General features: G+C 42.5%; 1 protein-coding gene across 2 annotated transcripts in view; it reads left to right on the top strand.

Moving 5' to 3' along the window:
* Positions 1–23,520, top strand: part of LOC102531012 (glucosaminyl (N-acetyl) transferase 2 (I blood group)) — a 71,812-nt gene extending 48,292 nt beyond the window's left edge. Inside the window, exons 2-3 of one of the 2 annotated variants that reach the window (XM_015234678.3) lie at positions 15,623–15,715; positions 20,746–23,520. In XM_015234678.3, coding sequence (XP_015090164.1) covers positions 15,623–15,715; positions 20,746–20,936 — 284 coding nt within the window. In that variant the 3' untranslated portion in view covers positions 20,937–23,520. The remainder of the gene's footprint in view (positions 1–15,622; positions 15,716–20,745) is intronic. The other variant, XM_006198648.4, reaches the window with a different exon arrangement.
* The last annotated feature ends 4,208 nt before the right edge of the window (positions 23,521–27,728 follow it).

Here is a 27,728-nt window from a genome sequence, read left to right as displayed (position 1 = left end):
ATTCTGACCTGTTAAAAAAAAATAATTCTGACCTGTTCTCCATCCTTATGGTTTTGCCTTTTGCAGAATGTCACATATGGAATCACAGAGTATGAAGGCTCTGGGGTCTGGGAAAGCAGCTTCTCTTTCTTCCTTTCTTTCATTTTACCGAATTCATTGTGTGTGTTCCAGGGTGAATGTGATGGTCTCTGGCAGATTATCTGTGGAGTATTTGTTCCATTTGGCAAACTTTTCTTTTCTCATACTGCTAATTTATTTATTATTTTCCATAAAGAATAGAATCAGTTTGACCTCTTATTATTAAAAAAAAAAGAAAAGTAAGGTCATTTTTGGTAATTTTTGTTGTTGTTGCTGTTTGGAGGGGGGAGGTAATTAGGTATTTATTTATTTGTTTGGAGGTGCTGGGGTCTGAACCCAGGACCTCATGCATGCTAAGCATGTGCTCTACCGCTGAGCTATACCCTCCCCTCTTAGTAATATTATTCATTTGGGGTAATAAACTAGAAGTAAACACAGCATGTAGTTATATCATTCTTAGGTTTGAATTTGAGATGCTTCTGTTGTCTTTGATTTCACAGTATGTGTGATTCAGAATAAACAGTAGGAACATCATGACCTTCATTAGAAGAGTAGGAATAACGAAATCCATATTCCACTTTTGTTCCAGAAACACATGTGACAGACCCACAAAGCTCCCCATCATGCATCCTTTCAGTCAATCAGGTCACATGAGAAGACCGTAATCAGATTTAAAAATATCCCGATATCATCTCTATCAGAACTCGTACGGAAGAGCGTCTGCCTAGATCTGTCAATGGCTCTAGTGTTTCTCTTTTCCTGTAAATTGCACTAGTCACTGGTCTTGATCTAAAGATGTTCCTAATTCAGAGTTCCTAAAATACTGAAACGACTGTGGCACAAATGGAAACCCCAGTATTCAAAAGCTTAAAAGTAAAGCTCTCAAAACCAGAAAACTGAATCCTCAAAACCGGCACTTCAGTCCCTAAAATGACCATGGGCAGAGGACAAGGGTTCAAGGGCAAGAAACTAGAGGGGCCAACATTTTTCTGAAGTCTCATGTTTTGTTTCACGAATTTATGTAAATAGCATTCCCACCTACTCCTAAATTTCTTAAACTTTTGGTTGAAATATCATATACATACAGAAAGCTGCACAGATCAGAATTGAAATCACTGAATTTTCAAGCTGATCCGCACCTGAGGGACCAGCACAAGAACCCACGTTACTGCTGGCACTCCCAGAGTCCCCTGTGCTCCGTGCCAAGAGTGACAATCATCCTGACCCCCGTAAATTAGTTTTGCTGTTTTTGCGTCATTGTATAACTTCTAATTGCAGCCCAGTGCTTTTCATCCAAATGTTCAGGTTAAACAGATGTTTCATGAAGAAGTGCTGGGGCTACCCTGTGGCTTCCTGTGTTTCTAAAAACAGCTGCACATTCAGTGGGGTTGAGAGTGGCGGGGGTGTGGGGGAGCTGGGATACCCACAGAGGCCAGGCCCATCCTAGGACTCTCTCTCCTACGTTTCTTCTCTTTTTAAAGTTTATTTAGATGTTTCTCATATTTGCAGAGGAGTATAAACAGAAGTGCTTCTGCTGTTCTGTATGAAAGGTTAGGCTTCTTATAGGCAGGCACTTAGCTCCCAGAATTAGCAACCTATGTATGCCCTAGTACCTGCAGCGACAGGTGGAATTTACCACTGACCTTCAGCTCCGTTGGACCAGCCTTCGGTTGTAAATGGGGGTTAAAATTAAACAAGGGTCCTAAGCAGGTGTGGTGTCTTACTTGGTTGCTTTTACACAGATTTGGAGGGAATGTTTACCAACTTATAAATGAATTCTTGATTTACATCCAGCTGGGTGTGACCTGGTGCCTTGGAGAAGGCAGTGTGTGCAGGGCAAGAAGAAATCTGTCTAATGGAGTTACTAAGCACCTTTCCCCAGGTGAGAAACAAAGCAGTCCCGGGCATACCGTGTTCCGTCGATTCCAGTAAGGAACCACCTGGCCATGAAATTGCTTTCTGTGTAAGGGAATGAGAAGGGCGGTCAACACTGTAAATACTTTTATTTGAAATAGTCACATAAAATCTAGGAAATGTGCTTGAAATGCAAACACCTAATTCAAGCTGTGAACAAACACACCTAAAGAAATAAATCAAAGGAAAACCTACTACCTGGTGTTCACATGCTGCAAATAACAAAGCGCAGGTCCCAAGGAAATGGTTTTTTGGAGTGATAAACCTGTAAAAGTGATAAATGTGTAACTCATGTAAAGGAAAGCCAACCCGTATGTCTCGATGGTAAAGGCCACTTGTGAAAGGTGATTTGCAGTCCATACTTGGTATATGTCAGTCAACTAGTTCGTAGCTGTCTCTTAGTCTCAAGGTGACATGGATTTACGCGTACAAAAAGATGCTTTATGAAATGATGTTTTCTTGTTACTTACAGACATAAGCTTTTGTGGTGGTTGGGGACAGTTAGCTTTCATTTTTGTTCATGGTTCTTTTTTGAGTTGTGAGGATCCATGAAACAGGATTCAATTTTTCACAAATTACAGAATAATATTTTTAAGAGAAAAAAAGTAAGGATTCACAAGGTAAATGTACCAGGATGCTTAACATGAGCTAACTTGGAGGAGTTGGAAAATAAATAATTGGTCTCTTCTTTGAACTTTTCCATACTTTCAAAATAAAGTTGCTTTGGTGAAAAGTAAAATCTTTCCTTTCTGAGATACAGTATTTGGTGTTTTAGCAGCTGAAGCATATTATCCCTATAAAGGGATGTTCCATTAAACAGTTTATGAAAAACCGGTGTTCTCAGCCCTGACTACACATTACTGTAATGGAGCGCGTTTTTAAAAAATACCAGCATCTAGGCCTCACCCCTCACCAACAATTCAGAACACCCAGGAGATGTCTCTCCTCGTTCACCAGTGTGTCACAGCCCTTCCATGGCATGAAGAATTCTCCATCACAATTTGTAATACCTCTGGAGCGTGCTATCATTTGAACACTCTATCATTCACTCAGCAAAGCCTCAAATTACGGGCATTTAGGAGGTCTTATCGGTAATAATAGTTCATTGTTTTATTAACAAAATTGGTAATTAATGATGACGGATAAGCACTTTTTTTCTGCACTTACTACGTACCAAGCTCTACTCAGAGCGCATTAAGTGTATTACACACTTCACAACAGGTCCCCGAGGTGCAGGGATGGTTTTGGCCCTCGTTTACGGGTCAGGATACTGAGGACAGCAAGGCCAGATACTCTGATGGCGGTCTCACAGAGACAGGCTGGGCGGGCACCTGGAATCAGGCCGTTTCGTCTCGGAGTCTGTCCTTTTAACTGCCTTTATTATTATTATTATTATTATTATTATTATTATTATTATTATTATTATTATTATTATTATTATTACATTGCCTCTCAGATAATAATTTACAAGGGATTCAAACCCCAATACACTGAACTGCTGAGTCACGGGGTATGCATAGTTTTTAAGAATTTTGGTGCAAAGTGTCATGTGGCTTTTCTAAAAGTTGGACCAGTGTGTGCTCCCACTGGCAGGTCTGAAACCCTCAGAATCCTGACACCCTCTCGACCACTGGGTATTATCATTTTCTGAATCTTTGCCAGTTTGATAGGGACGAAATGAGGACAGGGGCTGGGAGTATAAGGGAAATCTCTATACCTTCCACTCCGTTTTGCTGTGAGCCTAAAACTTCTCTAAAAAAAACAAACAAACCACAAAGTCTATTAAAACTTATTTTTTTTAAGAGGAGAGGCTATCTTAGGATTTAAACTCTACTAATTTTAGTTCCTAACCGGTATGCGCTTATTTTCTATTTTTCCAATGAGACATAATTGACATGGAACGTTATTTTAATTTCAGTTTAGTTTTTGTTTCATTATACAACCTAATGATTCGATATTTGTACATACTGCAAAATGATCGCCACAGTAAGTCTAGTTCGCATCTGTTACCACCACCACAGTTACACGTTGTTTTTCCTTGTGATGAGGACTTCTAAGACTTACTCGACTAGCAACTTCTAAATATGCAATACAGTATTAATAATTACAGTCACCGTGCTGGGCATGACATCCCCATTTTTGAGGGAACACATGGAGGCGGGCTAGTGATGCTGGTTGGTAAAAGAATTTACCAAAGGCAAGGAAAAGTTTAAGAACAAAGGAAAGTTTAGTAGGTTCACCGCTACAGGCAACAGCGGGCCACGCGGACAAGAGGTGCCTGTGTGTCCCCCAGCGCCAAGAACAAAGGAAAACTTTAACAGCTACCCTGCTGGAGGCACCAGTGGGCCATCCAGGCAAGAGGAGCCCACGTGTCCACCGAGCGTGAATGTGCAGGGTCTTTTATTGATGAAGGGGCTGCAAACACAAAGGGACAGGGGAACGGATTTCTGATTGGCTCTAAGTGAGGTAAGGGGCTTTGGTATTTGGGAGGAGAGTGGATTTACGGCTCCAGGGAGATGGAGACCTGGGCTGACACTAGCTAGGTAGTGGGATTTCTGACTGATGAGGAGGAGACATGAGCTACGGTGAGGCTAGCCGTCTCCCAGGGCTGTTAGTTCTGCTAAAGCAAACACGTTAGGAAAGGGTGGACCTTTTTTTATTTTTGAGGGCTTGCAGGCAGACATCTGAGAGCCCAGGAATGGGGGTCGCAGGGCTTCAGCAGGCACCATTTGGCACCACACCCATAACTTATTTTGAGCTTGTTTTTATATATTAGACATTTGCGTAAGCCAAGATTCAGGGAACCATGTGAAAATAGAAGACCGATTTAGGAATTCCCAAAGGGATGGCAGGACAGCTGGGCGTGTGTGGACAGTGATGAAAGATGGCGTGGGCAGTGTTGAAGGTTGTGGTGTGGAAACCCAGTATTGCAAGCTACGTGTCAACAGGGCCGGGCAGACAACAGGAGTGGATGATGTGTGGTGGGGACCAGGGCAGCAGGAGACAGCTCCTGGCTGGATAAAGCTCCAGTGCATTGTGGACAATGGGCACTGGCAGTCCAGACTTCCACAGGAAATCTATGGCTGTTTCTTTCCCCCAGCAGTCCACCCCCTCTTCTAATGGGATCAAACCAAATGGGCCTACCAATCAATCAGAGGTGGTTTCTGGGCTGCCCATCTGCTTTCTGTAGTCTGGGGACATGATTACAAAACATTCTTTTGTGCCATTGATACAAGAAAATGGGGCATAAGAGGATGGCCTTGTCCCAGGTCTTGGTCAACTCTTTGGGATGTGCCCCACCATGAGGAAAGAATTCAAGAGTGAGTATATGCAGATTTATTCAAAGAGATGCACACTTCACAGACAGAGAGCTGGCCGTCTCAGAAGGCCCGAGAGGCCACAAGGCGGGGGTCAAGGAGGAGGATGTTAAAGTAAAAGTAGATACAGACTCTATACAGTCTAGGAAGGTGCAGGAGGAAGAGGCTGTGAGGCAGGTGTTGCTGTTTTTATGGGCTCAGTAACTTCATATGCTAATAAGTGGGAGGATTATTCCAATCATTTGGGGAAGGGCCTGGGATTTCCAGGAATCAGGCCACTGCTCGTTTATTGACCTTTTACGATCAGCTTCAGAGCTGTCCTCTTATCTGTGGGTGTGCCATTCACCACGCTAATATAATACAATGAGTGTGTAACGAAGCCCGAGGTCTACCAGAAATCAAATCTCCTGCCATCTTGAGTTTCAAGGTCTATTGCGAGTTGACTTATCTGCCATCTTGGTGTTAATTGCTGTGTCATTCTGTTAACGGTTGTGCTCTGCCCCCTTCCCTCCTGTCTCACCATGGTCAGCATTTTGGTGTGTTCCTGGCCAGAATGTGATCTAGAGCAGTGAACTCCTGGACCCAGCCTGGGTCACAGTTCTGGGGAGCTGGCTGGGGCAGTTGATAAGTGACCATCTAAAGCAAAAAAAAAAAAAGTGCCAGTTTAGAGTCAGGCTTTTGGGGGAAGAGATCACATTAAACTGGGTCCCGAGGAGCAGAAGCAGCAATGAAAAATGAGTGAGGTGAGGAGTCAGAATTCTAGTAAGAGGTGCAGTGGGCACCAGCAGGAGAGGTTTGGGATGAAGGCAAGTCTGAATTTGCTTTCGTTTGTTAGAGGGAGAGTGGTTGGTGGGTAGACATCGCCAAGTGGCTTGAAGAAACAGACACGGCAGACCATTCAAAGTAATCCCGAATCCCCCAGATGGGAAGGCAGCAGCAGGGTCAACACTGATTGTAGAAAAAGCCACCCGCTGCTATTACCAACAGAGTGGGCAGCCTGAAGGTGGGGAGACTGGCTTGGAGGCAATTAAAATAGTTTCTTGGGGGTTGATGTTAAACACCCGAACTAAGGCAGGGCCAGCAAAGGAAAGTGACATTATGCTAAGCCAGGTAAGGCTTGAAGAACCGCCAATAGATTGGAAATCAGTTGGGGGCTCAACTGAAAATCAGTTCGTTGTTAACTAGACTTACCGTGGTGATCATTTGCAACACATACAAATATCACGTCATTATGCTGCACGCCTGAAACTGCTATAATGCCTACGGCAATTCTAGCTCAACTTAAGGAAAGAAAAAAGAAACTCAGAAAAAGAAAAAAGAATAGAACCCAACAAGCCTTCATTTTAAGCACTCCAGAAAATTTTGATATATCTAAAGTTTGAAAACATTACTTCAAATTCTTTTTCTTCCTTTCTTTCTCTTCTTTTTTCTTTCCTCCTCCTTTTGCTCAACCACTTGCAGAGTGTTTGCTGGTTATTTGGCCACTTGTCTGAGGGTGGACCTCTCTCTATATCTAAGTGTTCTGATGTTTGTTTAGACTTGATGGTATTTCTGGAACGCCTGGTAAAAGTCTGCCTTGAGAGTGCTTCCCCCCTGTTCATGCCAGAAGTCAGCCCCGCCTGGCACAGCTCCCTCAAAGGATATTCTGCCACTGAGTCAATGGTGTGCCAACCAACAGACGTTGAAACAGAGCAGGACCCCGTGGAGTCCTCCCTGGTACAAAGCCTTTCTGTGTCCCCCGTTTCTTGTTTGTCGGAAATAGGCCTCATTCAGCCTCCTGGACCTTCCCTGAGTTCCAAAGGGCAGATTCAAACAGTTACTAATCCAGGAGGGAGGCAAAAACAAGTGCAGCCATTAAAAGTAGGATCCTGGTTCCTCCTCAAGGAATATACACAGCAATATCCTTGAGCTCTTCTTCTGGAACTAAGGCCCCCACCCAGGCGAAGGGTGGCAACTTCAGGAAGAGCACGAGATTCCTGGAACATCGCCCTATTAATTCACTCCCAGCCAAGCAGAAGGAAGTCACACGCCCAGCAGCCCTCACCCCAAATTTTGCCTATAAAAACTTCCCCCACAAGACCATCGGAGAGTTTGGGTTTTTGAGTACAAGCCACGCATTCTCCTTGCTCGGCTCTGCAGTAAACTTTTCTCTGCTCCAAAGTCCCACATTTCGGTTTGTTTGGCCTCACCATGCCACAGGGACACGGACTTTTGTTTGGTAGCAACGCTGTAAAGTGAGTTTTTTCTTCCAGATGCTTTCATTAACCTTTAAATAAAAGGTCCACACCTTTCCATGTGGTCATTCAACCTTAAACTTCCAAGGAAACGATATCATCATAATAAATTTGCTTCTTGTCTCTCACCTGGCTCACAAGACTTCACACTCTCAGGATAGCAGTCGCTTGAGGAATGTTACAAAGAGTAACCTAACTGCTCTTTGTTTCAACGTTTCTTTCTTTTCTACGTTGAGTTAGCATAATTTTGCACTAAAGACAAGCAAATCAGATGAAAGGAACCTTATTTTGCTTTGACGTATTAAAGTACAGCACGTGCTGACACAGATCAAGCTCTTCAAAAGAAAATACAGAGAGAAGATGGTCAAAGACCAGCTATTCATCTAAGTTTATTCTCGGAGAGCCGCTGGAAGCAGTTTCTTGTGGAAGGGAAATCGTTCTGAAAGCTTGGTTTTTGTAATTCTTCTCATTTTCTATTAGCATAGTTGTGGTGCAAATTCTGGGCTGGCCTCTTACATCCTTGAGCCGTTTTTACTTCCCGACAATCGACAACCATCGTGGGGTTAGTTCCCAGGCACCATTTTTAGTTAATCACATTTTATTCATCATTCAAGATCCACCCCAAAGTCTACCCAGGTGGGTTTTCTAAAGCCTTATTAAAATGAAGGTCTTGGAATAAAGTCTGCTGGGTCCTATCGCCAGAGTTTCTGATTCAGTCTGGAAGGGGGCGCAAGAATTGGGGTTTCTTTGAGGGGAGGTGGTAACAGCTCAGTGGGTTCAACCCCCAGTACCTCCATTAAAAATAATAATAAATAAATAATTGGATTTCTGTGCTTCATTATAGATTTAAAATTTTTTTAAAAGATTCCTTTTAATAGATATATAAAATTTTTTTACTGAAAAAAAAATTTTTTTAAAGCCAGATAATGCTTGAAGAACCGCCGGTTGATTAGAAATCAGCTCTGGGCTGCTGTACTGCACAAAATTTCAACAGTCCTAGCTGGAAGGGATTAATCGGTGGATTGAGGTTAATTGTGAAGGTGAAAGATGTTGAAGACGGTCTTGGTTTAGTCAGGGGAAGAAGGGGAAGCTGTTTGGAAGTAGGGAACGGGAGGCCTTCACTGCTGCAGAAAAGTTTGCCTTCATTAAAGAGCTGTTTGACAAGAGCAAAAGATGATAAGCAGACAGAAATGTAAGCAGAGGGTCAGTGGACCAAGGTCAGCCTTTAGATCAGGACTGGACTGAAATCTGCCCTGCTCTGCGGTTGCCGGGAATGCCCGCGTCACTGAATGCTGCTCGGACCTTTCCGCTTCTTCACTGGAAGGCTGTCCAGGAAGGACCCTTGAGTAGAGGCGTCCAGGCTGCTAATAAAAGTATCAATACATAGAAACCCTTCTGGATACTCTGGGCCAAAAACTCTTAAGAATATCTCATTTGTGGCTTTACCTCCAGCAACTTCTCTAGAACTCAGGAGGCCTGGAGGAAAACCATTTGAATGAGTGAGAGAGTAAATTATCTTGAAACAAAATCAACAAGTTATTTAGTATGTCCACAGTCTTGGGCAATTCCCTTAAATGTTCACAGGTTGGCCATGAAGGGGAATGTATTAAAAATCTTAAAACATATGAAAATGTCTGAAATCCCTTCCAGTCTAAAATTCTTGGTTTTTCTTCCTTTCCTTATTTCATCTTTTCTTCTTACAACCAAAGAAGAGTTAACGTGTTGGCAGTTACCAGAGATGGAAAGTGGAAAGATTGTCTTAAGGATGCTATCTATGCCTTTATCTCAGGGACTGCAGAACTCTTAAAAGACGTCCACGTGAAATGACTCTCACTAAGCTTCATGGGTTAAAAATCTTGAGTGATTAATGAACACTTGGTAGGCAAAAACAAATGTACCTTTTTATTTCTAAAAATAATCACCGTTAACAATGAGAAAAAAATCTCCAAGCTACTTAACGTACATTTCACAACTATTCGGTAGTTCTCCACTTTTTATTGTCGAGGCTAATCAGCCGTGAACATTGTGTTATTTTTGTTGTTAGTGAATTATTCTTAGACTGTTCCCGAGCACAATCACTAAATCAGCGAAGCAAATCAGACTCAAATGTATGTGAATAAACTTTAAATATAAAAGCAATATGACATTAAAGGAGGTTTTGTAAACAACAATTTACTAATTTCATGTGTAACTTTTGTACGCATATTTGTACAAAATATTGATTTTAATACAACAGTTACGCTTTTTACCATTTATTTAACACTAACAAGATCCTGTGAAGTTTTGAAGATTAGTAGATGATGTCTTAAAGAGATTACGTAACTGTTCAAGTTCACAGAGCCAGTAATAGCAGAGGCTGGGATTTGTTGAGTGTTTGTAAGTCTTGTTGAGTGTTTTATCTCCTCCATAGCTGTACCAGGCAGGACAGATGTGGGTAATAGATGACTGTTGGCTACCCATGCGGTTGCTGCAGGGCAAACTGAAAAGAGTTGGCCCTTGCTAAGAGGGTAGAAGAAATACTTCTCCCTCTGTGTCAGTTATCTGACTTCAAAGCCTGTGCAGTCAGACATCAGGTATAATGTCGTGACGAACATCTTCATAGGCAGATTTTCCCATTTGAAAAATGATTTCCTTAGCTTATTTTGAAACTGTTTAAAAGGACAAAGGGAACTGGCGTAGGCTCTCCCAGTGTTTCCAAATTGATTTTCCAGATTTGTGCCAGTTGATAGCACTGCCATGAAATTGTGAGAAAACCTCTTTCAATACACCGACACCGGCATTCACTTTTGACATTTAAAACCAAAATTCTTGCTTATTTAAGAAGCTAAAAATATATATCTGAGCTTAAATAATAAGCAGTTGTTGGAATGTGTTACCACATATAGGTCTTCCCAAAAGAACATGATGTTAGGACAATAAAAAGAAAATCAAGTCAATATAAGTGAAGCTTGTGAAGAATCACATTTGTTTATGCAACAAATGCAGTTATTTGTCCATCGAGGGCTAAGCCCCAAGAAAAACATTCCTGCTTACTCTGTAAACTTTCTCTCAAATCTTTTGTTTAAGTATTAGCCCGTGAAGAACAAATGGGAGAATTGGATTTTATAGTTTAAGATGTTTTCTCTGATAACATTAGTGTCTTTTTTGCCCCACCCTAGAAATAATGCAAAATGGTTCCTTCCTAGGATACTTGTTAATTCAGGATAGACTTATACCCATACACCCCGCGACTACCCACCTGACAAACAATAAGCCTAGTCGGCGTTGTAACAGCAATGATAATAGCACAAGCATCTTGCCCAGTGTTTTTCAAAGAGTAGAATATCCCATTAGTGCATCCAGAAATCACCTTGGTGGGTTTCGACCAAACTAGAAACGAACACGAACAACGGCATCGCGTGTAATAATCCTAGTGTTCTGTGAATTGTGTTATGTAGGTCTGTGTGTATGTGACAGTGTGATTGAAGACCAGTGATCTGATCTACCTACTTAAGTGAGTCTAGAAGACATTAAATGATGCCCAAGGATACACAGCTCGCTCGTGACAAAGTGGGAGTGAGAATAAAGTTCTCCAGTCCCCAGGCCAGTGTCTCTTCCACCGGGGAGTTCGCCCGTGGTCAGTCTCTGGGGGAAAAACAGGAAAGAGTTAGATGAGGTGGATGCTTTTAAGGGAGTAAAAGGAGCAGCTGGACTTTGGCACAAGTAATGGAATCAGTGGCTTTGGGGTCTCCGAAGCCGAACAAATGACTTACTGAATAGTGGACCCACTGTACATTTAGGCTATTCAATCTTTTGCTTGCCATTATCTCCTCAAAATAATACCCAGGGGATGCCTACAAAGCATCTGGACTGAGCTGTAACCAGAAGCCTGGTTGAGTGTGTTATGTCCTCCCTGCGCTAGTGGTACGAGGCCGCACGGATGTGGAGGACAGATGATGGGTGGCCACCAAGGCAGTTGCTGTAGGGCAAACTGACATCTACAAAGGGAGAAGAAATGCTTTTCAATGCTGAGAAGTAGAATGTTATTATACCTTATTATTAAATTCGGAGGCCTATTAGGAAGCAAAGTAGAGACCAGACCTGTCTGATCCACACACGAGCTAGAGACCAAGGCGATGGTGCATCCCTGGCACCTACATCCATTCTTTCATGACATTCAGGCCATGAGTGTCTCCCGTGGGCCACACGCTGTGGAGTCAAAGGCACCCTGACGCCTGGCCCTCCGCTCAAGACCACTCTTCCCGGCAACAGGAGGGCTGATTGTCTTCAAGGAGGTGATTGAGGGGTTCAAATACATATGCAGTTGATCCTTGAACAGCACGGGGTTAGCAAATTGAAGTATAACTTACAGTTGGCCCTGTGAATCCAGGGATCCTCTGTATTTGAGGTTCCATCTCCATGAATTCAACCAACCTCCTTCTATAGTAGTAGTGTACTGTTTACGATTTTTAAATATCTGCATGTGAATGAACCCTTGCAGTTCAAACCCGTGTTGTTCAAGGTCACCTGTTTTTCCAGCAAAGGGGACAAGGATGTAAGGTACATAGTACCAGATTCCTTCGTGGGAGCAGAATTCGGGTGAGAATAGGAGAGTGAGAAGCTGCCTGGAAACTTGATGAAGGCTGAGGGGAGGACTTCAAGGACAAGAGAGAAAGCAACTGAGTCTTCTTGGCAATATTGATGATAGCCCAGAGCTTCTGAGGCTTGACTGTCCTCGGGAATCCTCTAGGGACCTTGTGAAGCTGCCAATTCTGGTGCAGGAGGTCTGGGTGGGGCCCGAGAGTCTTCATTTCTCACATACTCCCAGGCGATGTCAAGGCTGTTCGTCCAAGAACAACACTTAAAAAGCAAGGGGCAGGGGGAAGGTATAGCTCAGTGGCAGAGTACATGCTTAGGACGCATGAGGTCCTGGGTTCTATCCCGGTACCTCCATTAAAAAAATTAATAAAATAAAAGTAAATAAACCCAATTAACTTCACCCCCCAAAAATAAAAAATTTTTAAGATATTTCAGCTATTTCTCTGTCTCACAGATTCTTTGCAGAAACAAACCAAAATAAACCAAAAAATAGAATTCAATATTATTTGTATGTACTTCTCCCTACTTCTGCTTTTAAAAGTGTACTTTTAAAGCACAAATATGAACAGTATTTAAACAAAGATGTTTGAGATTTGTCATCAAACAAAGTATAGAAGTTGAGGTTTGTAATTTCATTAGCAGAAGATTCATAGGTGTTGTGTTTATTTCAAAGGCAACAGTCATTCGTTATTAATGTCCTGGTCTTATCTCTAGAATAATGGAATGTGTTTCTGAGTAAGGGTCAGTTTGTGATGATCGATGTTAATGAGAATGGAAGAGGAAGAAAAATATCGTGCCCTTTTAAAAATGCAGTCCTTTAAAGAAGAGTAGGGGACTTTTCGTTTTGGCAATATTTTATTTACTTGATCAAAATAGACTCACAACAATCACATGTGTGTCAGCTAATCTTGCTGACATTAAGTAAAAATACATTATCTCTTTGCTTTCCAGACTGCCTTCTCCCAATGCCCCAACTTCACCCAGGCGAGTTTTCTTGTAAATTCTTTTAAAATGCATGCTAAGAACAAAATCGAGAAGCTTCTTTTTGGAGAGGCAAGCACTCAAGAGATTGTTAAAGTATTAAATGCAAACTAAAGCAATAGGAAAAAATACTGTTTCATAAATAGTATTTTTCTTGACTACTCAACGTTTATAAACAAAGTTTTCAAGTTTGGCAGCAAGAAGAGAAGAATCGTTCCTGAAGGCCCTTAGGGGTACAGACTCATGCTTTTTACAGAAAGGGCTGTGCAAAATTTAATTTTAGCTGGGAGACCCTACAGTTCTTGATTTAGATCATCATACAGTCACATAAATTATTATGTGACATCAGGGCAAAAGAACAGCACATTTTCCTTCTGAAAATGCACATGTTTTTATTAATATTTTTAAAGAGGAAAAAATTTTGTGTGACTAATCCAATTAAACTTCTTTAAAAGTATTGGCCTTGTCTGTTTTTTTTTTTAATTAAAAATATTCATCATCTTGGGTAGTTTTTTTCTCATTAGCTTATGTATTAGTTTTCTATTTGCCATTGTAACAATTTGTCACAGACTTAGCAGTTTACACAATGTACTTGTATTCTCTTACAGTTCTGTAGGTCGGAAGTCTGGCATGGGTCTCACCAGACTAAAATCAAGGCACTGGTTGGGCTCCCTTCCTCTCTGTAGGGTCTGGACAGGATCCTTCTCCTTGCCTCTTCCAGCTTCTAGAGGCCACCCACATTCCCCAGCCCCTTCCTCCATCCTCTGACTGCAAGGATCAGTTGAGTTCTCACATTGCAACTAACCAACTCTCCATCCCTCTCTTCCACTGTTAAAGACCCATGTGGTTACATTGGGCCCCCCTGGATAATTCAGGATATGCCCCCTATTTTAAGGTCGGCTGGTTAGCAACCTTAACTCCCCTTTGCCATTTAATGTAACGTATCTTCAGGTTCCAGGGATTAAGAAGAGGACTTCTTTGAGTGCATGTTGGGGGAGGGGAGGGGCATTATTCTGCCTACCAGACTTTCTAAGAAAGGTCTGTTGCGTTTTGGGTACAGATATCACTTACGTTATGACATTACGTCAAAATGATGTTCAGACTGCACTTCTCACTGGTGAAAGTTATTGGAGCTCTTAAGAAGCGAAATGATCCTCCTCTAGTTGCACTTACATCGATTCCCGTGTACAGCACTCCTTTTCCGGTAATGGAAACCTTGGGATAGGACCACTATCGCTGTGACTGGTCCAAAATTTATTGAGATGGAGAGGGTTATTAGAGATAGCTTAGCAGTGTTTCACCGGTGGGGCAGTTTTGTTTCCCCAGGGGACATTCAGCAATATCTGAAGACATTTTTGATTGTCACTGTTGGTAGGAGAGATGTATTACTGGCATCAGGTAGGTGGAGCCCTGGGATGCTGCTACGTCACACAGTGCACAGGACAGGCCCTATGACAAAGAGTTACCCAGCTTAAAGGGTCAGTAGTGCCAAGGTGGGAGAGCCCTGGCTTAGCAAAATGGCAGCCTAGCGCCCTGCTCTCCTTTTCACAGGCTTTTTACACTTCAGAGGTGGGTTAGATAACATCCTCTAGATAATGGGTCAGCAACTAAACTTTGGGTCAAAAGAACAATGGAAAGAAATAGAGAAGATGGATAGATCAGGACACAGCAGTCTAGGAAAAACTTAAAGCTTGAAACCTGTTGCTTGGGGTAAACAGTTCATCATCTTCACTGGGTGCTCAGGAATCATGTCATGTTTCTCTCTCTGTCCCTACGGCCAGCACAACACCAAATGCTCAGCAAGAACTTTAACACATGAAAAAGGATATTGTGTTGTGGGGGAGGGTTTAGCTCAGTGGTGGAGTGTGTGCTTAGCATGCACGAGGTCCTGGGTTCAATCCCCCGTGCTTCCATTAAAAATAAATAAACCTAATCACCCTCCTCCAAAAAACCACCAAAAAAAAACCAGAAAAAGCAACAGAATTTTAAAAAATTGAATGAAAAAAAAAGATATTGTGTTAAAAGACTGTTTGAGTTCCACAGGACAGGCATTGCAACTTCATGTAACGGAGACCCTGGAATCTCTCACTTAATAGCACTAAGGACACAGAATGGCCTGTTTTCTGAACTTTCACTATATGATAGACAACGTTATCTGGAAGGTCCTAAAAGGTTTGATAATAGGATTAAAAGTAAACTCAATTAAAAGCCAATGAGAGACCAGAAAACCCCCCTCCTTTTTCATCTGCATTAGTTTCATGCTATGGCATTTCCTGCAGGCTTGGGCACACATTATGAGAAGAGGCAATAGGTTCTTTTTACTGATGGCAACACTACATCTACAAACACCAGCTATTCACACGGCAAGCCTTCGGGCGTTTCGCACCAATGACGAAAAAGCTGACGTGAAGGATAAAACACTGAGAAAAAAATGAGCGTGACTTGGAAGCTTACCTGCTGAAATTGATGTTGTTCTCTCTTGGTTTTCATTTTTGCTTTTCTTCTCTCTCAACGTTGCAGGTGTCCCCGGCTCCATGCCAAACGCGTCGTGGGCCGGTAACCTCAGAGCCATAAAGTGGATGGACATGGAAGATAAACACGGAGGCTGCCACGGTGAGAGGCTCTCACTTCGCACTGGGAGGCCACACTGCTTGTTGGTGTTGGCGCAGAGGTAGCTGTGGTAGACTGTGTGACGGCTTCTCACGGAGAGAGCGGCTGGTCCATTTAGACCAGTCTGTGCATTATTAAATAGAGTAGCTAGAGGCTTCGAGACACAGCCTTTGGAAAGCAAATGTGTCTCACAGACGTTCTCCAGCTTATAATTACCTAGGGAGACGCGGAGGCAGGTTCAGGGCATCACGGTGCTTCCTTCTCGCCAGTTTCTGCTTTCTCCTTATTATTCGCTCCTCTTTCGGCCCCTTTTGGGAGTGCAGCGGTTAGGAGGGGAAGGTGTTCAGGATGAGAACTGAGATCGGTGCTCACCATGGAGCAAGCTGGACCCCCGGCCCTCACGTCAGCCTCTGCCCCCTGCGCAGACAGGTTTCCAGGTGGCTCGGAGGAGTTCGCTGCGGCCCTGACACGGTGGCAGGTGACAGCAGCAAGAGAGAGTGCTCCTCCAAATGGGCAAGAACTAGAAAACTTAAGTCGTTTTCATTTCTACAGAACCTCATGAAGAAGGTCTGTTTTAATCAGTCCTGGTGTGTATTCCATTCAAATATTGCCTGGTACACGGGGGGCATATGTATTTGTTGACAAGGGTTAGCTTAATGAAGTACCACAGACTGAGTGGTTTAAACCACAGAAATTTATTTCCCCGTAATCCTGGAGGCTAGAAGTCCGGGATCAACACGTCAGCAGGTTTGGCTTCTTTTAAGGCCTCTCTCTTTGGCTTGTAGACGGCCGGCTTCTCCCTGAGTCTCCTGAGACCTTCCCTCCGTGAATGTCTGTGTCTCAAGTCTCTTCTTATAAGGACACCAGTCATAATGGATTAAGGCCCTTCCACATTCCCCATTCTAACTTCATTACGCCTTTTTTTAAACTGAAGTATAGTTGATTTACAACGTTGTGTTAGTTTCAGGTGCAGCATAGTGATTCAGTTATACACAAGCATATATATATTTTTCAGATTCTTTTCCATTGGAGGTTATTACAGGATATTAAATATAATTCCCTGTGCTATATAGTAGGTTCTTGTTATTTATCTGCTTTATATACAGTAGTGTGTATCTGTTAATCCCTAACTCCTAACTTATCCCTCCTCTCTTTTCCCCTTTGGTAACCATAGTTTGTTTTCTATGTCTATGAGTCTATTTCTGGTTGGTAAATAGGTCCATTTGTATCTTTTGAAAAGTCCTTGTATCAAACAGTTACAGCCTGAGGTACTGGGGAGTTAGGACTTCAGTTTATGAATTTGGGGGAAACATAATTCAGCCCATAAGAGCAGGCAATAAATCTGTTCGTAAGCATATTCATGTCTTTACCTTAATCAGCCCACATTTTCCCCAGAGGACAGCTCATGGCCAGCTGCCTGCCTTCTCATCATGGCCCGCCGTCCCAGGAGAAAGAAGAGGATGGAGAGGAGGGTACTTTGTTCTTTGATGTCCTGGATCTTCCTTAGAAAACGGACCATCTCCATTAGTCAGGGTCCCAATATTTGGGATATGTTGTCCTCTCCGCATCCTTCTATAACCCCCATCACCCTCCCTCTAGGAAGACTGCAGGCATCCTCTGATCTGCTTCTCTACCTCTTCCCGGGCTGGAACACTTGAGGACTTCAACATGGACAACAGGGACCCATGTGATGTCATTACTTTGCAGCCCCACCCCTCCCCCATCATAGATGCTCCTGTCCACTGTGCATCAGCCACACTGAAGCCCCACCTTCAGTCTCCTTGTCACCACCTGTATCCAGGACCTACCCCAGTAGAGAAGGTATAGACCAGTCAGGTTTGCATTTTTATAGGGACCTTTACTGATCACGTGGCAGGAGGAGGAGGCCGTGAAAGTAGCCCCTAGCCAGGAACCTACATAGGGTACAAAGTTTAGGTAGCCCAGCCCCTCTCAAACAAATGTCTCATTTTTCTTCGCTTAGTTCCTGTTATGCCAATGAACATCTGAAAGCCTTAAAGGATTCATAGCATGAAAAATGTTTATCCTTCAAACCACTGTATAAGGAAAAGAAAAAGACATGGTCCAGGGGAGGCAGAACATTATGCCAAGCCAGCAAATCAGTCTAGACCTTTGTTCCAAACCTCTGTGTGTATCCACTTTCCAAGCCCTCTTGGGCACTTTTGGTCTTGGACTTGGAGCTCCCATCTCTTATTACAAGCTCCTTGTCACCCTGCTAGTTTCCTTCACCAACTTACATGCTACAGAGTGTACTGTCTTTCATCCCAGAACAGAAGAGAAGCTCCAACGGGGCTGGGATATTTGACCAGTTTGTCCATCACTGTATCCCCACACCTAAAGCTTGTTGTTGTTGTTTTAAATGTGTTTTGCTTTTTTAAAATTGGGATTCCTAGAGGTTCAACTTTCCTGGCTTCCTCCTTCTACTAGCTTCCTTCTGAGGACTCGGGGACCAGCCCGTGTGCTGCATCAGCCGTCCCATGCTGTGCTCTCTGACATTGTAGGTCCCCTTGTCGTTTGACCCTACAGGGCTGATTCCCACTCGCAATCATTAACCACCATCCGCTTTTTGCCATTTGTATTTCCCTAAGCAGAACATTGCTGGAGAACGTAACAAAACTGTCCTAAAAACTGCCCACAGTGGGAAGCTGCTAGCTAACTTCAGCTCGACCCTGCTGGCTGCCACCTTATTCTTTTATTTACCTCATTATTGTCCTGGCGCTCTTCCCTGGTGTACGCCTTTCAGTTTTTCTGCTCACCTTTGAGTTCCCAATCTTATGCTAAAACAGCCTTTCCATTCTCAAAAGGTGGTTAATTTCAACTTTGGCAAGAGCTTTGCAGACATCTGATGAAAATCTCCGCATCAGTTCCTTTCTCATGTCCTCCCTTTTCTCCATCTTAGAGTGTTTTGGGCCCATTCTCTCGTTGTTGCTTCCTGTTTCAAGAGGAAAAGTTACCCATCCTCACAACCAAGGTCACCATCTGTGGTCTCGGTTGTGTGTGGGTCCCCTCAGTTATCCCTTTGCTCTCCTGCACTCTCAGTGTCTCCCTCTCTGCTGGCTCCTTCCCTTCTCTCCGCAAGGATGTCCTTCCTGCCTCCATCCTGAAGACCAAGCTATTTCTGCCCCCTCTGCTTGATCCTGCCTGAAATGTTCTCTCCTGTCCCTTTTAGTTCGTGAGCCTGGGTGTGCTGCCCACACACCGAGCTCTGCTCACCCACCTCCCGGTTATTCGTTCACTTCCCACGACTCTGGCTTCTCTCTCCAGTGACTTTCACTCTCTGCTGTGCTTCATCCCAGCCACACTGAGTTAACCACCAGGTCCTTTCAGTCCTTCTGCCCTCTGCCTCTAATAGCCTCCCCTTCCCACTCACGGCAACCATTAACTTTGAACAAGTTCTGTGGTTTACATGATGACTGTAGTCACTTGATTGGTTTCCAGTGTACCCTGCAAAGCTCTGCAAAATTAATCTTGCTGCAATCGATTTCATCATTTGATTCTTCTATTCAAAAATCTTTAATGGCACTCCATATTCATGGGATAAAAATAGCCCGATCCTTAAATCTATTTTTAGTCAGTCCACCACCATCCTTCTACTCCATGCCAAGCAAACTCTGGAAAGAGTTCCAGCTTCTACCATTCTTGTTTTTAACTCGTTCCACCACCAGACTCTCCATTCCAGCAGAAAATTCCCATCTCTAAATTTTCCCGAGGCATTTTCCCACCGGAAACCATCATCCGTCCCTCCCCTCCAGATGCTTCCAAATTCTGCCCATCCACGAACTCTCCACAACTCCTCCCCTCGCCTTTTATTCAACAACTGTTCATTTAACACCTGATATTTACCAGGCACTGTTCCAGGTGCAGGGAACACAGACAGAAGTGAACACAGTGGTCTCAAATTCCAGCTCTTCTGGAGAAAGACAATAAACAAAGAAACCTGTGTGTTGGTAATAAGTGCCAAGAGAAAAATGAACCAGGGAAGAAGGGAAGGAGGTCAGAGAAGGCCTCATGGAGAAGATGGCCTTGAAGCAGAGACCTGGATGGTGCCAGAGGGAGCCTTGAGAATGTCTGGTAGAGAGGGGTGGTCCAAGGAGGAAGATGCCCAGGGTGCCAGGAACCAGCAAGAAGGCCAGTGTGGCTGATGGGAATTGTGCAAGGGTTATTAAGAGTTGCAAGTGAATGAGCATGTGGTGGGAGGTAAGTCCAGGTTACAAAGGACCACCCTCTCAGGAATCTTGAATGCCATTGCTAGGATGTTGGCTTTTATTCCACATGAAATAAGAAACCATTAGAGGGTTTCGAGACATGTTCTGCTTTCATTTAGAGCAATCACTCTGGCTGTTGTGCTGAGAATATACTAACAGGCAGAAATGGAGACCAGTTATTATCATACCAGTTCAGACAGAAAGATGGAGGTGGCTTGGTCTAGGACGGTAGTAGTGGGGGTGGTGAAAAGTGGTCAAATTCTATTAATATTCAGAAGGTTGAGCTGACAGAATTGCCGACAGATTGGATGTGGGCTGTGAAAGAAAGTGGGGAGAAGTGCCCAGGGCACTGAAGAGTAGACTTGCCGTGGGTTATGATGGGGAAGACTTGGGAAGGATGAAGGCGTTCAGACCTGACACGTCGTTATCGGTGAGGTTTATTCCTCACCCAAGAGGAGATATAAAGCAAGCACATGAATAGACCAGGCTGGAGCTCAGGGAAGCAGCCTGACCAACACGGCCAAAGAAGACCTCTCTCCTCTGTACACGTCTAGAGCTTGGCATCCATGAAATCCAGAGTTCGTTATACATGAACTGCCCTGTGATGCCTAGTGCGTCATTCCTTTGTATTATGTAACTCTCGTGTCCTCGTGGGCTGGACCAGCACAGTTCTCTTTCATCAGTGTCTCGTACACTTGGCACATCTCTAGCCACGCAGCAGTCCAGCCGTCCCCCTACCATTCTGTGAGTTCACTACCCCTGACTCGAAAACAAGCCTGTTTTGACTACTTCTTGTTCTCTCCCTCGCAGGCCACTACGTCCACGGCATTTGTATCTATGGAAATGGAGACTTGAAGTGGTTGATTAATTCATCAAGCCTTTTTGCCAACAAGTTTGAGCTCACGACGTACCCCCTTACTGTGGAATGTCTTGAACTGCGGCTTCGAGAGAGAACCCTCAATCAGAGTGAAGTTGCGATACAGCCCAGCTGGTATTTCTAATCTGCTGCAGCTCAGGGCTGGAGGGAAATTGCAGCTGGGAAGGAGAGCCTTTCTTTGGGAGAGAACTTTGCCTAGAGTTAAATGAACAGTTTGAGGACCACAGTTACGGCTTCAGGACCCGACTACACTATTACATATTAAAATACCTACTGGACACTGTGAAATGCACTATCAGGATGGTTGCACAGAGTGATCCCGGTGCTCTGGTCACACTGGCAGTTTCCTGAGGCTCCCCTCTGTATCAGGCTAAAGTTTTGATCAATGATAAATGTAACTGTCATCAGATCTTTGCATCGGATACTCATGGTAGATAAATGCTCTAATGAAAAGGAGAATTGTAGGTAGTACTGTTTAGGAAAATAAGAATTGGGTGTCTTTGAAGAAGGAATCTTTCATAACAGATCGATAGCCACACATTAACGGACACTCCTTCTCTTTGCTCAACCGCACTTAGGCGTAGAAACCGTTTTCTGAGTAACTCACCAAACTCCTTTAAAACTTGACTGAGAACGAGATCTTGTTCCTGCGTTGCAGCAGCAGCACTTTCCAGTTTCCTGTGTCTTAGGTTCTTTCTAGAATGTAAAGTCGTTCGCAGGAAACAGAATTGAAGACGGCAGTCACTGCCTGCCACTTCAGTAAAAGGACCCCGCGAATCAGTTTCTTGATGATTTGTCAGAATGTGCTCCGATCCCTCTTGCATCATTTTCCATTGAGAACAAGGAAGAGTTCTCGAAGAATGAAGATATTCCTCCAAGACAGGAATTGCATAGGAATGGTTGCATAGGAGAGTGAATTACCGTCCTTCTCTGCTGCCACCCCTCGCCCCCACCAAAGTGATGTTACCTGCAACATGGAGACCGAGTTGTAGCTGTGAGCCCTTCAGGAATCCAGAATGTTCCCCGGTAGCTTTGTCATGCCTGGTGCTGATAGGGGTGCCTGGGTTTTTAAGAGCTTTCACCTGTGGGCGAAACTCTCTGTCACTTACCTTTTGTCCCATTCGCCCATCCAATTCATTCATTCAGGAGTCAGTCAATAAGCATCTCCTGGGTGTCTGTTATACAGCTGACACATGCAGAGACAAGGAGGAGGAGAAAATCAGAAGCTGTTTCACTCTAAACATCTTGGCAGTAACGTCACTGTTGGAGAGGCTGCTCTAAGAGAGTCTAGAATCTGGTTGTGTTTTATTAACGCACGCATGTGCGGGGTTGCCGGTTGTGATATCGAGCCGAGGGCATCGTCAACTACACAGTGAGGTCTAAATCGGGGATTATTCCCGAGAGAGAAGTGGGGGACGAGGCAGCAGCTGCAGCGGATTGCGTTCTAGGTGTCCTGCCAGCAACTTGACACCTCATTGCCTTCCAGCGTCACGGCTCTCTTGTGAAGCTCGCGTTGATCGCCCCATTTTGCAGGTGTAGTTAGTGAGGCTCAGACAGGGTGGTCGTAAGCACTAGGGAACAAGTTCTCTGAAAATCAGGATTCCTTTCCTGGTCTGCTTAGCTCATTGCCTGAGGTGGGCCACTGGGAGAAGGTGACATAAAGCCATATTTAGTATAACAGATTGGCTTCAGTGTTAATATTTGAAGAAAGATCTTGTCACCTCGGGAGAATGTGAAGTCTACTTTTGTACTCCGCTATCTATTGAGTGCCGTAATATTTATTCTAATGAAAAACAGTGACTACAACTCATGGTACACTTAATGAATGCAATTTTATTATTTTTTTCTGTCCTTGTGCCTGTTGAATGTTGGTTACATTTAAGGGAATGACTTTGAAGTAAAGCCTTCTTTTCTCCTGCTACTGAAAACAATGAAACTGTACTGGGTAATGAAATGTCAAAGGGTAGGGAATACACCCAGAGCTAATGGTAGAATCGAAACGTCACCGTTTTTTGTTTTTTCCAGCTTATTTACATGACGCCCCCTGAGAAGAAGGAATGTTTTATACTGGATCTTTCTCATGTGGAACAAGAAATCTTTTGGAATAGATGTTTACATGTCCATTGCTGGTCATTTCTTCTATGTCTGAAGTGCTTTAATATTGGAAGAATGTCGTGTTCGGACTAGTGGGTTTAGGCTAGCCCATGAGATGCCTTTGTTTTGATGACGTTCCACGTTGTTTTCTTGGAAATAAATTAATATATTGTTTTCCATCTTTGGGGCTATTGTGGATTTTTATTTGACAAATACTTAACAAGGTAATTCTCCTAGTATGTTCTAAAAAATGCAAATCAATACATTCATACATACACACATACCTGTCTAAAAATGCCCGTTCACTGGAAAATAATTACGCTTTCTCTTTTGGGGGTGTTGGGGAGAAGAGAATATAATGGAAGGCCAGTTTCATTTAAATTGGGTACAACGCATTTAAAAATTTGAGGCAGGAATAAGTTACCCTGCTATATTTGCCTCCTTTATTCATTTTTTCAAAATCAAGACAATTTAGGAAAAAGACATGTTAGTAATATTATTAATTGGCTTTATCAAATGCCAAAGTCTTTGAGCAGCCTCTCAGTGCTGAGTTTTGCTAAACAAATATTGTCTCGAACAGACACATGGAAAATGACAGAAATACGAAGGGAAATAATTCCTTTGAAGAACATCTGGTATACTCTTTCTTTTAAATGTAAAATATTTTAAAACTAAAGTGAAAAACATTGCAAACTACAAAAAAAAAATGCTCATAAAAATAGAATACAGAAGACTATAGAATAAAAAGTGAATTAATACAAAAGATATAGAATGAAAAGTGACCTCCTTTCTCCAGAGGCAATTACTTGTTTGGTATATGTTCGCAAGTGTCTTTTCAATATACACAGAGATATATGTATCCTGTGCAGTGCTGTCCAAAAGAATCTCAGCAGTGATGACAATGTTCTATATCTGCACTGTCCGAAATGGTAACCACGCATGTTAGCTGCTGGGCACTTGAAATGTAGTTAGCGTGACTGAGGAGGTGTTAGCTGCTTTTAGCCACGTGGGACTAGTGGCTATTTTATAGCACAGTTGTACAGCTATGTGCTCGTGTACGCAGTGGAAATAAACACAAAGACACACATACTGGTTTTTTTTTAATGGGTTGATTATACAGAGATATAATAGAAATTATATCTTTTTGCCACTTGTTTTTGGGGTCCCTTCAAAAACAAACTTAACTTTAGAATAGCTTTAGTTTTACAAATTGCAGGTAGCACGAAGAGTTCCTGTAGACCCTGACAGTCTCCCCGATCATCAGCTTGTATGGACTCTGTTCTGTTCTACTGAGCTTTTGGTTTATCATGTGCCAAAACCATATATGAAAAATCATTATAAGCCTCTGACATGTGGCAAAGAGAGACAGAGGATCTCTTACTGATTTTTTTTGACATTTTCTTAGCTATTTTTTGCTCATTTAATTTTAGGCAAATATTAGAAACAGTTCGTCAGATTCCTTGAAAGATCCTGTTGAGATCCTGATGGAATTTGCACAGAATTCACATTGATTGACTTGGGGGGTAACCATACCTGGACAAGACTGAGCTGTCAATATGTCTGCTTACCCGGGTCCTTTTTTATGTCCTTCACTTGTATAGCTTCCCCCATAAAAGTCTTGCAGATGTCGTATTATGTTTATTGCCGTGTATTTTAATAGAGTTCTTTGTGCTTTTGGGGAATGAGATTTTTAAAGTATATTTCTATTTTGCTATTGATAGCATAAAGGAAAACAATTGATTTCAATTCTGTATGTGGTTTATTAAACTTTTTTATTATTTCTAATAGTTCCTTAAATTGTTACACTTCACATTTTTGGGGACTTATGTATAAATAACAGTGTTTGCTTTTTCCTCCTCAGTAAGTCATTTTGTTAAGATTATTACTAATCTTATTTCTTTCTTGTCTTCTTACATGCAGAAATCTGCAATACAGTTTCAAACGGTAGCACCTGTCCTTGAGTTGTTCCCAACATTAAAGGGCGAGTTTAACTCTTGTGTATGATGTTGGAGGTTTGCAGTAGATTTCTGGTAGATACCCTTTATTGATTTAAAAATCAGAATACCAGAAAATAAATATAAACTGAAATATATTCCAATTTTTAAAGTCCCAGTTGCTATCTCTTTTCTTTTGAGTGACTTTGATTTAAAATTGTTTCTCTTCAAAAGGTAAGAGGAAAAGGTCACCACTCTTAATCTTTTTATACAGTGAGAATTTAGTATACCAGTTTAAGTCAAGTAGGAAACTGGAGCAGGGATGTATTTGAACAGATGAGGCAAATAACTGGAGTTTGGGACGCTTAATGCCGGACCTGAAATTTTCTATGGTAACTACTCCCTCTTCTGGTCAGGATGGCTTAGGGATTAAGAGGTCAAGCTAATGGGAAAAACACTGGGAGTCAAGTTCTGACCTTGGAAAGAGGACCAGCAGTGATGTCTCTGCAGGGAGGAGGGTAAGAGGTGAAGCTGGCCATGCTCATTTCTCCATAAGGAGCATCTACAAACTTCTTTAACAAATGAACTATGCTAGTTTGAAGTTCTGGTGGGTTTCCATGGCGTCTGCAGGGAAGATTAACCTTGACAAGTCCTGCTGTGAGCCCAGAAGGCCTGACTTACATCTTGAGAAGGATCCTGGGGGCTGTGTTAGATGGGTGGGCTGAATGGTCCAAAACTAAAGGGTTCTTCTGGAAAGGAGACAGAAGTCAGAAACTGATGGCCAGCATCATGTGTCAAACAGGATATTGGGAGAAATAGTTTAAAAAGTTAGTGCAAGGTTTAAGTGAATTATTTATGAACTCCAGGCTATTTATTCCAGTCAAAGTCAATTGTTAGTGAACTTCTGGGCATTAGCTGTACACAAGGCAAAAATAGAAGATTTTAGATGGCTTTCTAAAAAGTTTTAAAGTAGCTTTAGGCTTCACAGACAAGTTACAAAAATGGTACAGAAAATTCTTGTAGGTCTTTCACCCAACTTCTAATGCTAACATCTTACAAAACCAAAGTTCAATGATCAAAACCAGTTTTGTTGAGTTTTTTGTCCTGTGCTGGCTGTGTGTTGAGAGTTGAAGTCAAGTGACCCTTACCTTTGCACAGGACAGACCAGATGGGTAAGGCGAGTCCCAGTAACATGTAGTGCCATCACATTAAAACAAATGACAGCAAAGGGACTGGTCTCAAGGGACAGTTCTTGATGACAATGGTCCTATGAAAAGGACGACTCTGTAGATTCTTTATTCTAGACAAGGAAAATGAGATAAAAGAAGAGGATGAGGAAGGAGAGCAGGTCCATAGTCTTATCACTAAGAGGGTGATGGAGAAGGAAGCAGGTGTACTGCAGTTAAAATGTGTCCTGCATCTTACAGATCAATGGTTGGAAAACTAATTTAGATTCAGTTTCTTAGGATTATACTAAGTGGATGTAATGGGTCGTGAAGAAGGAAAAGCACTGAATACTGCCACGTCCACACATTTCAACTCTGGTGCTTAACACCTTTGGTGGTTCCCTTCCGCATACCTTTGAGCAGGTGAGGCGTGGTAACCCTATGATTCGCATTCCACGGTAGCTTTCACAGAGGACTCAGCAGGAAGTATTTGAATTGGACTTGCCAGTTGCATGGTTGTATATCAGAGATGATTCAGTGGAAGAATGACGGTTTAAAGAATAACCACAGTCATAAGATGGGATTCTTTTGAGATAACAGTGACAAAAGGCAAGAGTGACTGAAATCCATTATAGGCTGGTAGAGAAATATTTATAAATATCGGAAATTTACTAAAACACTGATGTTTGTGATCATTACCATAAATGGAAATTTTCCTATCTGGATATGTGATCACAAAAGCTTTTCTAAGGAATGGTGAGAATCTGGGCAAATGCCATTTGAAAAACTTCCACATGTATAAAATGGGGCTAGAGAAATATTGCTGTGTTTTCATAGGATTTTTGATCAGGAAGCTTCCACTTATTTCTGCATGTATTTAACAAATGAACTATGCTAGTTTGAAGTTCTGGATATACAGCTACATATTAAGGCTGTTAGATCTTTTACATCCTAGTTGAAGCAATAAAAAATCCCCCTCCCCCAAATAACCAACAAACAAGATAATTTTAGATAGTGATCTAGTGTTACTGTGAAAAAAAATAAAGCCAGTGAGATGATAGAGGTCATCAGATGTGGAGGAAATGTGTCTCCTTTAGGTTAGGCTGTCAAGCAAGACCTCCCTGTAGAGGGAATAATTTGAGATTACAGTTTTGCTCTCTGCAACTGATCACAAAGACTGTAGCTGGACATGAAGACTTGCCTTTACCAACATATTCCTTGGCTTTGTTAAAAAGTCAGCCAGTCAAGAGGTCCTTGGAGAAAAGGCTGGTTCCAGAGCTTGGGCAGGGAAAGTACGAGTCTGCAACACACTGTAGCACCAGAAAGTAGGACAATGCTCAGAGAATGATGAGAACCTAGCAAAAGGCACCAGAATCACCTTGAAGAGACCACTGCTGGCTAATCTAGGACACCTTGAGCATCAAAATAAATATGACAGTTGTAGACTGTAACTCAATAAGAGCTCGTGAATCCATATGTGCATGCACATATGCATACATTTATACACACATAAATAGTGTAGAAGGGGAAATTCTTATAGTAAAAGGCCAATAAATACAGAAGGAACGATGGAGTTAGGAAATCATTAATGGTGCTAAAGCTAATGGGCGAAAATTTGACAAGGAACAGGATATTTACATGGTTTCAAAATATCTCCCCACAGATGGCTTATTAATTATAAACATACAATTGTAACTTTACAGTGGAAAAATAAAACCTAGA

This window comes from Vicugna pacos, chromosome 20, assembly GCF_048564905.1.
Source record: "Vicugna pacos chromosome 20, VicPac4, whole genome shotgun sequence".
Taxonomy (NCBI): domain Eukaryota; kingdom Metazoa; phylum Chordata; class Mammalia; order Artiodactyla; family Camelidae; genus Vicugna; species Vicugna pacos.
Note: the sequence above shows the minus strand (reverse complement) of the source record. Positions and strands in the feature narration are given on the sequence as shown.